At 44.9% G+C, this 11885-nt stretch overlaps 1 protein-coding gene across 1 annotated transcript in view; it reads left to right on the top strand.

Annotated features, from left to right (window-relative positions):
* Positions 1–5607: 5607 nt before the first annotated feature.
* Positions 5608–11885, top strand: part of LOC110594437 (actin filament-associated protein 1-like) — a 37454-nt gene continuing 31176 nt past the window's right edge. The window contains exons 1-3 of the mRNA XM_021706235.1: positions 5608–5674; positions 6225–6353; positions 9067–9164. Of these exons, the coding sequence (XP_021561910.1) occupies positions 5608–5674; positions 6225–6353; positions 9067–9164 (294 nt within the window). The remainder of the gene's footprint in view (positions 5675–6224; positions 6354–9066; positions 9165–11885) is intronic.

Genomic DNA, 11885 nt, shown 5'->3' with positions numbered 1-11885 from the left:
TAAATTGAGAGGCAGGGAACTGGCAGAAAGAAATTTACTTCTAAATTTGGAATTCAGGGAGACAGAACCCGGCTCTTGGCATTTCTGGAGCAGGTCTGCTCACCCCTAGGTTTCACAGTTGGTCTTTTATAAGTTTAGGGTTGCTGGTTCCTATACACTGACGACGTGACTGACAGAACGTTGCCTAGAACCCAAGTTACAGCTGGGTTTTGTTAGCAGTCCACATTTCCTGGCGCTGGCTACCAAAAGGTAGCTCACAGTGTTATCAGTAACACCAAACTGAAGACTTGGGTAAACTTGCCATAGAGTCAGGGATTTAATAGAGTCTATTACAAAGTCAAACATTATTTACTGAAACATGTGGTTGATTAGTAGTTACAACAGGCAAAAGGTTATAGAAATTACAAGACTTATGGTTACGTGGGTATTATATTTTCAAATCTATGGCCACTGATAATGGGGAGCGAATAGGGATTCATTTCTCTCAGTTGAGTGAATGCAGTTAAAGGCTGTTTGAAGTGAGATAAAGGAATATGCTTTCTTTGCTAATTCTCAGGAATGTAGGTCCCTGCAGGCCTGCTTGCTGTACCTTTCTTTAAGGCTTGTGGCGATAACTGACAGACAGTAGTGGGTTTCTGTATCAATGCCATTGTCCTTTTAAAAACAAAATGGACTTAACAGCTCACCAGGCTAAGGTTAACCGGGAAAACAATCTGTGGAATTAGTACCATGAAATGGTCAAGGCAGGGCTTTTGGAGTCAGATCTGAGTTCAGTTCCTTGCTGTATTATATTCTAGCAGTGTGACTGAACAATTTATTAGCTGGAGAGGCTTGGTGACCTCAGGCTACCTGCCTGTGCCTCAGCTTCCTCACCTGCAAAATGGGAATAATAACAGTACCTACCTAGTGTTGCTGTGAAGGGCAAATGAATCCATATGTGCAAAGGGCTTAGAACAGTGCATGGCACGTGTAGTTGCTATGTAAATATTCGCCTAAGGAAAAAGTAACAAAAAATTGACCCAGAGCCTTTCTTTTTTCTTCTTTTTTAGAGACAGGGTCAGCTCTATTGCCCAGGTAGGAGTGCAGTGGTGCAATCATGGCTCACTGCAGCCCCGACTTCCCGGGCTCAAGCGATCCTCCCACCTCATCCTCCCAAGTAGCAGGGACTATAGGCATGTGCCATCATACCTGGTTAACTTTTTGTAGAGACAAGGTCTCACTGTGTTGCCCAGGCTGGCCTCAAGTGATCCTCTGGCTAATTTTTTGTAGAGACAAGGTCTCACTGTGTTGCTAGGCTGGCCTCAACTCCTGGCCTCAAGCGATCCTCTGCCTCAGCCTCTCTAAGCACTGAGATTACAGACTTGAGCCACCACGTCCTGCACAGGGGATGGTGATGTCTTTGTGGCATTATTGCGAGAATTAAGTGAAGCCTTATGTGTAGATGTCCAGCACAATGCCTTTCACATAACAGGTTTTCAGGAAATGTTAATTCTCTTACTTTCTTTTTTTTCACTCCGTGGCCCAGGCTGGAGTGCAGTGGCACACTCATGGCCACTCCAGCGTCGACCTGCTGGGCTCCGGCGATCCTTCCACCTCAGCCTTCCAAGTATATGGGAACTATAGGCGGACGCTACCATGTCTGGCTATCTTACTTTCTTGTGTTATCATTGTTCTAGAACCAAGGTCTTACTCTGTTGCCCAGAGTGGAGTGCGGTGGTACTATTCATGCCTCATTGCAGCCCCAAACTCTAGAACTTAAGCCTCAACCTACTTCTGCCTCCCAGCCAGCTGGGACTACAGGCACATGCCACCATGCATGGCTAATTTTTCTATTTTTTTGTAGAGACAGGGTCTCACTTTGTTGCCCTGGCTGGTGCGGAACTCCTACCCTCAAGCTGTCCTCCCACCTTGGCCTCCCAGCGTGCTGGGATTCCAAGCATGAGCCACCGTGCCACCATGCCCAGCCCTATTCCTCTTACTTTGTAAGCCATCCATTCAAGCATATTTACATGCTTCCTGTGTGTGGTGTTCTCCTAAGGTGATCGGAGATCAACAGAGGATGAAATCTGTTCTTCACCAGTGGACTAGCTATTTTGAGAAAAACGCACACACACCAAATAAACCTTAAGGGTCAGTAAGTATCTAGTTATCAGTAAGGCTGCTAAGAGATTGATGCATTGTGGTAATTAAGGAAGACTAGGAAGGGAGGAGCCAATTGGGAGCTTGAATTAGAGAAGGCCGGAAGAAAGAGGATTAGAGTGTGAGTATTTAGCAGGACTGCCAAATATAAAGTGTGGTTTATTTAGGTGGTGAAGATTCCAAGGAGAAACTTTTCTAACAATTACAACTCTCTGCTCTTGGACGTTTTGCGTTCTGAGGCGCTAAGAGCTGTGTTTTGAGAATCTTTTGGTTGCAATTCCAGGCGAACAGAAAACTGTACAGATTAGCTTAATTAAAAAAAATGAAATGAAAATTTATTAAAAGGATCCAAGTATTTGATGGAATTCAAGTGCTGCCCAGTTTCACAAGTAACTAAAAATAAGATCAGGGAAGTCTTGGCGGGTATGTTGCCTTCTGAGTCTGTCAACCCCCGAGGGTGTCACCTTCATTCTTCATTCCAGTTCTGAAAAGTGGACAGTCAGCAACACCCCCTGCCTACTCTGAGCTCCTTTTTCTTCCCTCAGCCCATTTACCTGAAATTATGAGAGCTATGGGTCATTATTCTTTCTTTCTGCGGTGATGGCTTCCATCCCTTGGCACTGCATGCTTGGACTCTGCTGCACCGTAGTTGCTGTGTTTCCATATCTTTGGTCAAGAAGCCATCCCTAGGGACTCATATTTCTTAGTCTCCAGGCAAGAGACACAGGAAACAGGATCTGATTGACCAGCTTGGGTTGGGGTGGTCCAGTTAAAGATAACCTAGCAGTGGGAAACGTGCAGCATCTCATGGTATAGAGGTGGCTGCCCAGAGTCCACCATTGGGTTGAGGGCACTGTTCTTTGGCAAGAGTGGTCTGGGCTTAGCAGATACCCAGACACGGTTACAATAGGTTCCCAGGCTCTGGGAGGGTTTGTGCCGGCTCCTCGTGGGAAACACTGTCGAGGGGGCGCAGATTTTGAGGATGAGTCAGGATAGGTGCCTTCTTCAGATATTTTCATGATGTTAGGTGGAACTCCCATGAATTTTTGTGTGTGTGTGGCAAAATGTGTAGAGCATAAAACTCACCGTTTTAACCCTTTTTTGAGTATAAAGTTTAGTGCTGTGAGGCATATTCACATTAGATGTATTTTTATCCATTTCTAGAACATTTTCATCATAGCAAATTGCAGTTCTGAACCCTTTTGAACAATGCTCCTATGTTTCTCCCCCATTCCCAGCCCCTGGGGACCACTGTTCTACTTTCTGTCTCTGTGAATTTGACTACTCCAAATACTTCATGTCAGTGGAATCAGACAGTATGTCCCTTTTGTGTCTGGCTTATTCTACTCGACATAATGTTTCCAAGCTTCACCCATGTTGTAGCGTGTCTCTGAACTTCTTTCCTTTTCATGGCTGAATCATATTCCGTTGTGTGTGTATACTACCTTTCGTTTATTCATCTGTTGGTGAATATGTCTGCAGTTTCCGCCTTTTGGCTGTTGGGAATAATGCCCTCAGCCCATCATTTTTAAAGTACGGATGAGATTGCCTTCCACCTTGAATTATCAATGAAAAGAACTTCACAGGCTTTCTTAACTTCTCCATCCCCAGTCTGTAGTTCATAGAGGGAAAGTTGCCCCGTTCTGAAGAGTGAACAGCCAGCAACACATGCCGCCTACTCCGAGCTCCCTTTCCATCTCTCCACCCATTTACCTGAAATTATGAGAGCTGTGGTCATTAGAAAAGGGTGGCCTGGTTGAGATTTTGAATTCTGGGGATGTTGTAGACTTATGGAATAGTAGATTTAGAAAGAAGGCCATAGACATGGTTCTCAAAACCTTTTTGCTTAGGTTTTTTTGGTATGAAACTTTTTCATTATGCTGTCTTTAGTCCAGATGCATGGCATATACCACAGACCAAAGATAATGTTTGATGAGTGAATGAACAAAGAAGTTAAGATACTTGCATACAGCAGCAGTTCTCAAACCTTTTGGCCTCAAAAAATATTTTGAAGACCTCAAAGAGCTTTTGTTTATGTAGTTACATCTGTAGATATTTATCATGTTAGTTTTTTTCTTCTTCTTCTTTTTGAGTCAGGTCTCACTCCTTTTCTAGGCTGGAGTGCAGTAGCATGATCACGGCTCAGAGCAACCTTGACCTCCTGGGCTCAAGCAGTCTTCCCGCCTCAGCCTCCTGAGTAGCTGGGACCATAGACATGTACCCCCATGCCCAGCTAATTTCATATTCGAATTTAAAACTGGCAAATTTTAAGACATGTATTAATTCGTTAAAGATTTCAGTAAACCCATCACATGCTAAACTAAAATACGTAGTTATGAAAAGTAAATGCATTTATCCAAACAGGATAGTTAGAAGAGTAGCGTTCTTTGGAATGTTTGCAAGTGTTTTAGCATCTGGCTTAGTAAAGACAGCTGACCTCATATTTGCCTCTCCAGAGTGAGGGTGCCGTTGTTATATGAAGCCGGTCTGGCCTCACACACATCTGTAGTTGGGAAGGAGAAGCAGCGTTTCTCAGGAGACTTTTCAGAAACTCGTGGGTATTCTTCTTTGATACTACACCGAAGCTCGACAAGTGGCAGTTTCCTGTAGGCTGTCGGTGATGTGGAACCTGAAACTGTACCCCTCGTTACATGAGAACCCTTTGGTTCATTTTGTACTTCAGGTGGGTCTCTGACCCACATCATGGCTCACGGAGTTGTACGGATCGCCAAGGGTCAACCTGAGACATTGTGTACTATCAAAAATCCTACTTGTTCATGCCACCCTGATCTCACCCAAACGGTCTCTGACTTTTGGGAGGCTGTCAAGCTCTTACAGGGACAGGTACAAGATTTTAGGAATTCTTATTTTCACTTGGAAGCTCCACTTTTATCATCGGCAACAGATGCTGTCCGTTGTTTGCCTTGAAGTGATGATCTCACGTGTTTCGTTTTGAGAACACGGCTGCCAGGTACCCGAGTCTAAGTCATGACAGTTCGCCCGTCACTCTCTCACAAAGATGGTGCTGTGTGCAAAACATGACTCGGGTGACTTGAAACTCAAACGCTGCCAACGGTTTTGCTCCTGACAACTATTGTATTTCATCTGCAGAAGTGCTTCATACGCATTTATGTCAGCACATGGGACCTTAAAAAGGTGTTTCCTCAGGGGTTGAGCTTTAATAAAAGCAATGATTTTTACTCCTTCATCAAGGACACTCAAGTGAAAGTGACTTCTTTCTTTTTTTTTTTTACTATGAGAGTATGGTGACGATCACAGTGACCATCAGGGTAGTTTGGTGTCACTGCTTTGATCTGTGCTAATTAAACAGCAGATTTACCCTTGGATTTGTGCCATTAAGAGCCAAAAAAGGCAAATGATGCCTTAGTGTTAGGAAAACAGTTTGGGCCTCATGGATTCCCTAAAAGGAGGAGTTTCCACCCCCAGTGGTTCACATCATCATTACCCATGGCTGACCTAAGCCAGCGTTCCAGTCTTGTGATAGGAGGGGAAAAGGCTTCCATAATCCAAGAAGGTAAAGGCATGGTGGGAAGTGGGCGCCTGAACTTCCGTTTTCATGCTCTGCAGCATCGAGCATCCTTTGTGATGACATGTGTATAAACATGCCTAGGGCATCTGGGGTGGAGCCAGCCCCACAAAAGCAGAGTACTGGGTGTTGAGTTTCTGAAGGCATGCCCTGGTGGTTATTAGAAAACGATTTGGCATTCCCAGCTCCCATCTCCTCCTTGACATTGAAATTTAATATCATGTAATCAACACGAAATGATGATGTCAGGTCTTTGGGTTATGGCACCATTCACTGGCAGGATGGCTTTGCAGTTTCTCCCAGTTGAATTTTGCTGCCTCAAGCAAAATTGAAGTAGAGTGCGTTTGTTAAGAGGGTGACACATTAATCTTCTAGTGGGCCTGGTTTCAACAAACTTTGTGTTCATGTTGGAATACTAATTTCAGCAATCAAGCTTCAAATGAAAAATGAAACACTTTGAGTATAACACTAGTATTCATATTTTTGACATTTGTGAATCTATGGGTCTGATAATCCTTCCTTTTCCCTTTGTTTTCAGCAATGGAAGAGTTAATAGTTGAACTTCGCCTCTTTCTTGAACTTCTGGACCATGAATACTTAACATCAACTGTCAGGGAGAAAAAGGCAGTAATAACCAACATTCTGCTGAGGATACAGTCCTCCAAAGGTGAGTCCCATTCACACATCTGGTCTGCCTTCTTCCAATCTTTTGTGGTTTCCAAATTATCTGTAATTTCACCATCTTTCTAAAATGTATTAATTTGTTTTTTAACTTAAGAACTTGTGTATTCATCAAGTTTTCATTGTGTTAGCACAGGTCCTATGTTAGCCTCGAGGTGTAGAAAGACAACGCCTTTAAAAGGAGTTCATAGAATCATGGGTGTGTTGGTGGTTAATTCGGAGATTAACTAAAGGATCTCAGCACTCAGCATCTACTTGTGCTCTTCCCACGACACATTGCAGTGGTAGTGAGGATACATGGCCCGATCGACCCTTGGAGGGGACAGGACTGGGTGGAGTCTGGAGGAGCCCTTGTGAGGCTTCCTTATGCTCTGTCCCTCCCGTGAGGGTCACACAGAACACACTCCTTTCTCCGCAGCAAAAATGCAGCAACCTGTGTGTGACATTTCTTCTAGGGAAGCTCATCAGAGACGCAGTACTCAGGATTTTTACTTGGGGCTGGTCACGTGGACACCCTCTGTCTGGCACATACCAGAACCCTAGACTCCCAGGAAAGCAGATGTTCAGCATAAATGACATTTTTTTGCATAGTGTTGGCACAGGAGACTGACCTTACCATGGAGGAAAAGTGGGGCATTTCTGAAACCTGGTGCTGCAGACACTAGCCAGGGCCCACCTTGCAAGCGGACCCCTCTACAGACAGCAGCCTTGCCCTGCTGTGTTAACTATTTTATGCACTGTGGGTAAGACAGAAAAATGGAATAATAGAGCCTGCTGGGTAATGAGATAGGAGAACCCAGACCAGGTTGGTGAGAAGCGAGAGGCCGAGCGGCAGTCCTGGTGGGTTGTAATGGTAGACTCTTGAAGGCTCTGCAGCAGACAGCTGGATGAGGCATAGAGATGGTTATTTTAAACATCTTTGGCGAGGTAGAATTCACTTTACCACTTACAGTATAAAATGCATTTGTTTTTGCTGTTTGAAGCCACGGTATGACCCAATTTGGTCTGTATTCTGGAAAGCTCACCTGGTCAGTCTGGAAGGTGGGTTGAAGGATTTGGGAGCAGATTGAACGTAAAAGATGTGGAGACCTGGGTGGGTGTTGGGACCGGTCACATAGATGGGAAAGCAGGCTGAGGACTATATTTTGGGGGCAAGATCAAATGTTCACTTTTTAAAAAAAAATAATTTGTTACTGCTCAGACTCTTTCATTCACCCTTCACCCTCCTTGGCCTCTGGTCACAACCCAGGCTCCTTCAACAGCCCAGCAAGGCCCCTTGAAATAGGTGGTTATGTGCGTGAATTCCAGAGTCAAACTGGTTTTGATTCCTGGGTCTGCCCGTTACCAAATATGTGACCTGGCACAAGTTACGTGATCTTTTCACACACAAGTTTTCTCATCGATAAAGATGGTTGGTTAATAGTAGTATCAACCTCATGGGGTATTGTGAGGATTGAAGGAGATAATAGAAAATATTTCAGAACAGTGCCTGACGCACAGTAGACAGGTCAATAGCTATCGACTGTTATTTTTTTATTTTTTATTTTTTATTTTTTTGAGTTGGAGTCTCACTCTGTCGCCCAGACTGGAGTGCAGTGACCGCTCCCGGCCACCGCAGCCTCGCCTGCTGGGCTCCGGCGATCCTTCCGCCTCAGCCTTCCAAGTAGCCGGAATTACAGGCATGCGCTACCATGCCCGGCTACTTTTTTGATTTATTGTAGAGAAGAGGTCTCGCTGCCCAGGTGGGTCTCAAACCCGCGGGCTCAGGCCATCCACTCACCTCAGCCTCCCAAAGGCGCAGGATGACAGGCTGAGCCACCGAGCCTGGCTGACTGTTATTTTTTATGATGGCTTCTATTAGCAGAGGTAGTGTTATGTGGCAGCCTCGTCTCTTCCACCTATGCCTTTCTCTCAGCCCTTCAGACTCCTGGTCTGAACCTGCGTGGCGGTGCGGTTTGCTTTTCCATTGCAGCCCCTGGAGGTCAGACACTAGGTCGTTTCATATTTCAGTTCCTGGCCTCTAGTGCCTGCTCTGCTTCGGGTGATCATTGTGAAGTGATTATTTTTGCCGGTCTTTCAAGTGTGCTCTGGCATATAAACAGTGCCCAAATTGAAACTTGCTTCTTCCTCTTTCTTGCTTCACGAGTACAGTGCTCTCACCTCTTCTAATAGTTGTATATGTATTTGTCTTCCCAGCTTGAATGTGAATATCTCGAGGGGGGTGGGTGTGTCCGTCGTGTCAACTATAAAGTATGTCTGTTACAGTACCTGACTTTAATGGGGCACTTAGTAGACATATAATGATTCGCAGGGAAGTGTTTCCCCCTTAGTACATGGGTAAGTCGTGTCCTAAGTGGAAGTCGGGGAGCAACTTGCCTGAGAGGCGGCTGGGCATGCAGGAGAATGTAGGTGCTGGGCCGGCATCACCATTTCTAGCTGCTGGTGTTCTGATGAGTTTCTTAGCCTGTCTGTCCTCCCTCCCTCTTTCCTTTCTTCCTCCCTATATTGTTGAAGCCGTAGATGCTTCATCTGTGAAATGGAGCATACTGTTAACTACCTTGTAGGATTGTTTGGAAAGGATGAGAGAAAATGAGTGTTTCCAGAGCGTTCAACCTGGGGCTCAGGAAAAAACCGCTGCCGTGGTCTCAACGTTCCTCCATCACCCTCATCGTTTCTTGGGTTCTGACTCATCCTTGCAGGTTTTGACGTGAAAGGCCATGCTCAGAAGCCAGAGCCCCCCAGCAGCCTGCCGGCCCCGCCGCAGATGCCCCTGCCGGAGATCCCTCAGCCCTGGCTGGTGAGTCACGAGCGCGCCTCTCCGTAGGCGTCTCCTGAGGCCTGGGTACTTCTGGGCGCCCCGGGGTGGAAGCCCGATTCCTGGGTGGAGGTCCCATTTTGCTCGAGGCCCTCCTTCTAGTGAGTTTTAGGGCCAGGGAGCTGCTAGCGATAGATAGGGTGGACTCTGAGGTCGCCCTCCTAGGAAGCTGGTGTTTCTTTGCGAATGCCTGGGCCTGTAGGTCCACAGAAATCTGTTCTGAAGGCAGATGAAGAGAAACAAAAATCAGAGGACTGAGCAGGCAAAACAGTGTCAGTAGAACCAAGGACTTGACCCTCGTTCTGAGTTAACTCTGAATCTGAATACCTCATTCTGGAACGTTAATACTCATTGTTATGCTTCTTCTGAGGTTGAATTTTTTTTGGGAGAGAAAAATAGGTACACATTCCAGGGATGTGTATTTTATTTGGTTTTATGCATCCAAATTAAAATAAAATTGATCTTTTTTTTTTTCCAGCTTCACCCAGACTGGAAAAAAAAATGATCAATTTTATTTTAATTTGAATGCATAAAACCAAATAACATGCAGTTTTTCATGTACCATTCTACTTTTTTGGGTATTTTTGTTTCCTAACTTGCTTTCTCAAGGGAATTAAGCTTTCATTCGAATTTAGGGCAAAATCAGTTCTTTAGCGATTCCCTTTCTGTGTTTGCTTTCAGTATTACCTGACAGACAATAAGTATCATCTAATCGTCTCTCTGCACGATAAGACCTGTGGGAGGCAGGACCGTGTCTCGTTTCTCTCTCTGCCTGGTCGCCGGCACAGTGTCCCGTGTCTAGTAGGCACTCAGTAATTATTGTAGCATGGGACAGAAGGAAGTGAGCACGTATGGATATGATAGCCATGTCACAGATCATGCTTGTTATTTTTTCACTTATAATTTTATTTATTCCTCACACCTTGGCCTCAAAAAACCCCTACAGCATCTCTTGCCATGTGAAGAGTATGTATACCCATTTTCCAGAGAGGGAAATAGAAGCTCAGTGCAGATGTGTGGTTTGCTCCAGGTCGTGTACTTAGTAGGAAGGGCAGAGGTGGTAACCTCATCTTCGATTTCAAATCCATCCTTTTCTGAACAATCCCAGTTCAGAGGTGTGGCAGCCAAGCAGACGAGTGTGACTCGCAGATGGGAGACGTCTGGTCCTGGAAGTGGCATCAAGGGTGGCGTGGCTCGGGAGCCAGATGCCAGCTTCCTGCTCCTGGGCTGCCCTGACTTGGTGACTGGGAGGTTCACGCAGCTCCTCTGTACCTAGGGTGACTCAGGATCAGCATGGGTCCAGGAGAGTGAAAACACCACACGTGCTCTGGGCATATGCCTCGTGTGTGTTTGAGTCCCGTGCGAGCTGTCACTACCTAGCACCGCACTTCTCAGGCCCCACCGTCCCAATGAAACACCTGGGCCTCTGGTTTGAGGCGCAGATTCTGAGTTGCTAGGTGTGGATGGGGACTCCGGTGCTGCGTTTCTCACGAGATCACTGTAGAAAATAGGGAAAGTGAGAAAAAAGGAACTAAGCAAGGGAGTAGGAGTCGTTTGTATCCCTTCTTCCCAGGAGTGCCTCCGTTGCCATGTAGCATACTTCTGGTGTCTTCTCTCCCTGTTTGGGCCAGCAGAGGGGCCGCGGGCCTCAGCTCTTGCAGCCGGCCAGTTTCAGCAGGGATGTGGGGTAAGTTTGGAGTGCACGCTGAATTTGGAGGGCAGCGTGAGAAAAAGAATGCAGAACATCTCATTATTATTATGTTGATAACATGTTGAATGAAATTGTTTTGGATATATTGAGTTAAAGAAGGTATACTAATAAAATCTATCAGTTTCCATGACTACTAGAAAAATGTAAATTAAACTTGTGGATTACATTTGTGGCTCACATTTATGGCTTGTACTCTGTTTCTCTTCTATACATTCAATCTCTCCACAGCTGAGGGTATGTTTTTATATACTTTCATATGTTGTTTTTTCTTACTTTAACATTATGTATTAATGTAGTTTTCCATCTTTATAAATTTCTTTTTAATCATTGTCTTTTTAACTCTCATTCTGTTTGTTGCAGAAATTTGATTTGATTCGCTTTTTATCATTTTCATTGTCTCACTTGCTATTTTTAGATATGTGATACTGTAATCCAGAAGTATTTAATTCAGCAGTATTAATCCTACTTACTGATATATCATTTACTTAAAAGTTAAAGAACTAGATGGAAAATTAGCAGTTCATTAGTTTCCTGGTCTTCATCTTCTGGTTGAGTTTTGTTTTTCTTTCTAAGCTTGTCTTGAACCTGTGGCTCTCCTGTGATGTGTCTTACTACGCTGTGTCTTGTATTTCATAATCACATTTTAGACAAAGAAAAGTATCTGAGATTGAGGGTGAAATAAAAACATGCAGGAGCAGTCAGAAGGGTAGCAGGGACTTGTGAGTTTCATGACATTTCTCGGGTGCCACTTAAGCGCCCTCCCGCTGGACTAAACTGCATGACCAAAGTATCAGCTGGGTGGAGTGGATGGACATTGGTTTGGATGCCAGTTTCAGACTGTTCTCATGACTGATCAACGTTTTCTACCATTTTCATCCTCTGAGTCATCAGTTCATTTCTGCATGCGTTTCTTCAACTACAGCCTATTACTCACGAACTCACTCACCCTCCTTTTCTCTCTCCCTGTCTCCTTGACTCTCTTGCCTCTGGCT

This window comes from Carlito syrichta, unplaced genomic scaffold (genome assembly GCF_000164805.1).
Source record: "Carlito syrichta isolate Samal-C Ts95f unplaced genomic scaffold, Tarsius_syrichta-2.0.1 Scaffold315368, whole genome shotgun sequence".
Classification (NCBI taxonomy): Eukaryota; Metazoa; Chordata; class Mammalia; order Primates; family Tarsiidae; genus Carlito; species Carlito syrichta.
This window is presented reverse-complemented; position numbering and strand designations above follow the sequence as displayed.